Below are 3,954 nucleotides of genomic sequence, written 5' to 3'. Positions count from 1 at the left end.
AAACGTTTGCTTTGAATCGTGTTGATTCTTTGACAATGCCAGATATTCACTTACGTTTACTAAAATCAATACAGCGTAGAATGTCCGCTGATTTGTACAAGAAGTATTTCTTCAATCCAATCACAATTAGGGCCAAAAGTTCCTAAGGAAGTGTTGTTCTTGTATGGGCCGTAGAAGGTCCTTCTGAATTCAGAATGCCGTACACAATATACTATAATATTAACTGGGGAATGATTATACTCTGAAATGTTTAATATATCTGCGCTACTATGTGCGATACTGTGAAACCGGCAGTCAGCAGTCGGCGTGCGTTGTACTTATCTCAGGAGACGTCAACTTCGCGCCCGAACTTCACCTTGCCCGTCATCATGCCAAATTACAGGTAGGCTAAGGAGCAAAATAAGTGTAGCCCTAATATTTCTGTTAGAAGTACAGTAGTTCTATTGTATCGGTCCTTGACCAGTATTGAAGCTATGTGGTTCGACGAACTTATTTCGTTACTTTGAGCATGCTTTGTTTGACTATTGCGAGCTATTTTCTACCATGTACAGAACTTGTCAATATAAACAATTGGATTGACGGAATAAATATGTTGATCTTTCCTATGGTAACTTTGCACGTCCGCACGTTGTAGCTTCGTAGCAATACCAATCGTGAAGTAGGGTGAAATAACTCGAAACGTATTTAGCAGCATTTCGATCTAGCTTTTGAAGTTCAGTCTTCATTTTTGCGTAGAGCTTCATAAAGAAACAGCCACAACATTTAAGTCCTATGTTGTTTTTGCTACATTGCAATTCTGACAGATACTTCTACTGCATAATCATATGACACCATACGCATTACGTGAGATTGCTCATTACGCCGACGACTTCTATCGAGTCGTTATGAGCACTCCGAATTTAGAGGGCCCGGCCAGTGTTTGGACTGATGGCGTCTGTCTACCACAGCAGCAACAGCGACCGCTTGCCAAACAGTTGACACATATTGTGGTAGCAAACTTACCTGAAGATGTCGAAACGGTACTATATGCTTGACAACAAATACATATAGCCTGATTCAGCTTTGTTCGTTGTATCTTTGAAAGCTAATAATGTGTATATGGACCTGGAATTTCTGCGCAGTCGTAAAACTTTATAGATCTGATCAGATTCGGGCTGAGGCACGACGTGCTCTACTTAACTGTCAGCCGCTATAGGAAACTTAACCACGTTATATCTTATTATATAATAAAATATGAACACATAATCAATAAAAAATGCTCCTATAAAAAGTATTTATAAGAACATTCATAACGTCTCCGATCCAGTCCCTTAACGTATATTAGTCAACTGACAAGGCTTTTTTGTGCATGTTTAGAATAAGATTTCAAAGCGCCTATTAAAACTGACGGAGAACACCGGTGGTCGAGTTGTCAACGTGCGAGGGTCTCTTGCCCTCATGAAGTTTCCTTCATCGCAAAATGCGACAAGGTCAGTGAATATGAAGTTGTATGAAGTGTGGAAAAAAATTGTAAAAAAATATTTAAATTTCCAAAGTTGTCAGTTTCAAGTGTCGTTTTTTCCATCTCGACAAAAGCTTTATAGTATTGTAAACAAACGACTAATGTTCACAATACGGTAAATATAAACAGAGATAACCATTATCAAACATTCCTACTTAATTAAAATTACTTAGATAAAAACGAGCTTTAGTCCGAATAGGATCATATGGAACAAAGGTGATTTTGAATCTCCCCTGGACAAGAAAAATTAGAGCTAGTAATACCATCTTGAGAAGACATTACAAAACAGATACGCTGGGCTTGCTGGCGAAAATTATCCTTACACAATTCTCTACAAGTCTTACACCGTCAGTATGAATTAATTTAGGTGTTTAATGTTTGTATTGAAGAGGGGTTTTACATGCGTTATCTAAAATAATTAAATATAAACAATCAAATAATAAGAACATTCAATTAAGAGTGCCGGAGTAACTTTTCCTACGTGCAATACGTAAAAAGTAATATACTCTACCAAACATGCTGGATATATACGATTTATTTAACCACACATTCTTCCATCTTTCGAGCGTTGCTTCCAGTAATTTTAAGTGTTGTTTTGCAGGGCACTGGCGAGAATTACCGAGCGAGATGTCTGCGGACACCGCGTGCTCGCCTATTTTGTCGACGGTCCCGGTTCCCGCAGCAAGTCGATATCGGGTCGTCCTAACACTGAGTCGTCTAAATCAGTTAGTACTTTCACAAATCGTGAATCTCACTCCAGCGGAGAGCCTACCCATAGCAATACGTCAAGCGATTCTGCGGATACTCCCTGCGCGCTCGATAGAAGTCATGAAGCTCCTGGCGACTCGCGCAGCCTACGGATATCTCCACGCGCCGACCATTGTTTGCGCGAAAGCCAGTTAAACTCAGGAGCTTTCGACTCAGCATGCACGATTGAACCGTTAGACGGGCAAGCAGATAGCTCTCCGTGCGGAACAAGTTCAAGCGGCACCCGTGACGACGACGATGATGATGACGACGACGACAGTAGCTCACATTGTAGCTCACAGCTGTGCCCTAGTATTGAGAACCTTCATGAAAGGGTAGAAGCCCCTTACACTTATTCCCAGAATACGAATATGGAGGATGCCCGTGGACGGTCGCTTTTGAGCTTCCTTTTGCCCGGTTCGATTGAAAAGGACCACCCAAACTCATACAGCTCTGCTATTTCTCTCAACGGCATTGGCCTTTATTCAGAGAACGTCCTCAGGGAGGGTGCTTCTTGTACATCATGTACATGCGAAAAAAATGATCTCTCTAGTAAAACAAAAGGGGAAATAAACCCTGAAAGTCCCGACATCGCGCAACCGCCCAAACCCAGGCACTCGTCTTGTATCATCCACCGTGGTCACTTACTTAGCGGTTTAGACGCTTCTGCAGAAAGGCAAAGCTGTATAAGCCACTTCGACAACTGCGAAGCATCCAAATACAATGATATGCTTGGCCATGTAAGTAGCATAACGTAGCGTAAGTTTTTCTTTGTAATTCGTAAAACATGCGTTTAATTAAAAAATATAGTCTACTTGTTTACTTTTATAAAATAAACAAGGATATAGAGTCCACCTTTATAGAACATATAACCTGTTGCACTCTTAATATTTAGACTGCGCAGTAACGAAATATTAATTAGAACTTCGCGTTTTAGTCGTGAGATTCGTGGTCATATACTTGACAGATTCCAAATTTAATAACAATTCTTAGATGAACAACTAAGCAGCTTCCGTTAAGAGGTAAACTGGTAATTAATATAGCGGCCGGGATCATCTATATTTACAGGATCTCCTTAAATTCGAGCATGAATATGGAAGGCGCCACGCATCGGGTGCTACTTTTGCCTTTGGCCAAACGGACGCAGATGACGGATGTGCGGCCTGTACGGGAACGTCCCGGTATGCAGGCAGTACGCAATTAGACAAGAAGGCGGGAGATACGCGCAGAAACTGTTTGTCTGCAGGGCATCGCGGGTCTTCCAGACGGACCTGCCTTTATGGATTGCACCATACGCGTCTGGAGAAAACGTAAGGCCATATAATCCACACAATCGAAAAGAAACCTTTTTGAAGGGTGTGAAATGACTTCTTTCTCAACAAACAGTGTCTATCGGGAACGGAGATTTGATAATCACTTCTAAATAAGAGTCACTTGAAAGATGCATACACAATGCACAAGAAAGAAGGTCTTTGTTCGAGAATATTACGGTTTTAATAAAGAATTGCGGTGTCAGTAGGCTCATTTTACATTTTGTACGCTGCCTGAACAAAAGAAAATGTCCTATTTCATAGTAGGACATTCGATAAAAATGACGGCAAATACGCAAAAAAAATGCTCTGCCAAAATTCTTCTTGCCACTTCTTTTTTATCTATTTTATCTTATATTTATCTTAGTTTTATATATATCTTTTATAGTTTTTTTG

General features: G+C 40.5%; 1 protein-coding gene across 1 annotated transcript in view; it reads left to right on the top strand.

Moving 5' to 3' along the window:
• Positions 1 to 3,682, top strand: part of LOC111261823 (uncharacterized) — a 7,411-nt gene extending 3,729 nt beyond the window's left edge. Inside the window, exons 4-8 of the mRNA XM_022835641.2 lie at positions 295 to 382; positions 804 to 1,019; positions 1,357 to 1,469; positions 2,103 to 2,988; positions 3,317 to 3,682. Of these exons, the coding sequence (XP_022691376.1) occupies positions 295 to 382; positions 804 to 1,019; positions 1,357 to 1,469; positions 2,103 to 2,988; positions 3,317 to 3,562 (1,549 nt within the window). The 3' untranslated portion in view covers positions 3,563 to 3,682. The remainder of the gene's footprint in view (positions 1 to 294; positions 383 to 803; positions 1,020 to 1,356; positions 1,470 to 2,102; positions 2,989 to 3,316) is intronic.
• Positions 3,683 to 3,954: the final 272 nt, after the last annotated feature.

The sequence above is a fragment of the Varroa jacobsoni genome, unplaced genomic scaffold (assembly GCF_002532875.2).
Source record: "Varroa jacobsoni isolate VJ856 unplaced genomic scaffold, vjacob_1.0 scaffold_597, whole genome shotgun sequence".
NCBI lineage: Eukaryota > Metazoa > Arthropoda > Arachnida > Mesostigmata > Varroidae > Varroa > Varroa jacobsoni.
This window is presented reverse-complemented; position numbering and strand designations above follow the sequence as displayed.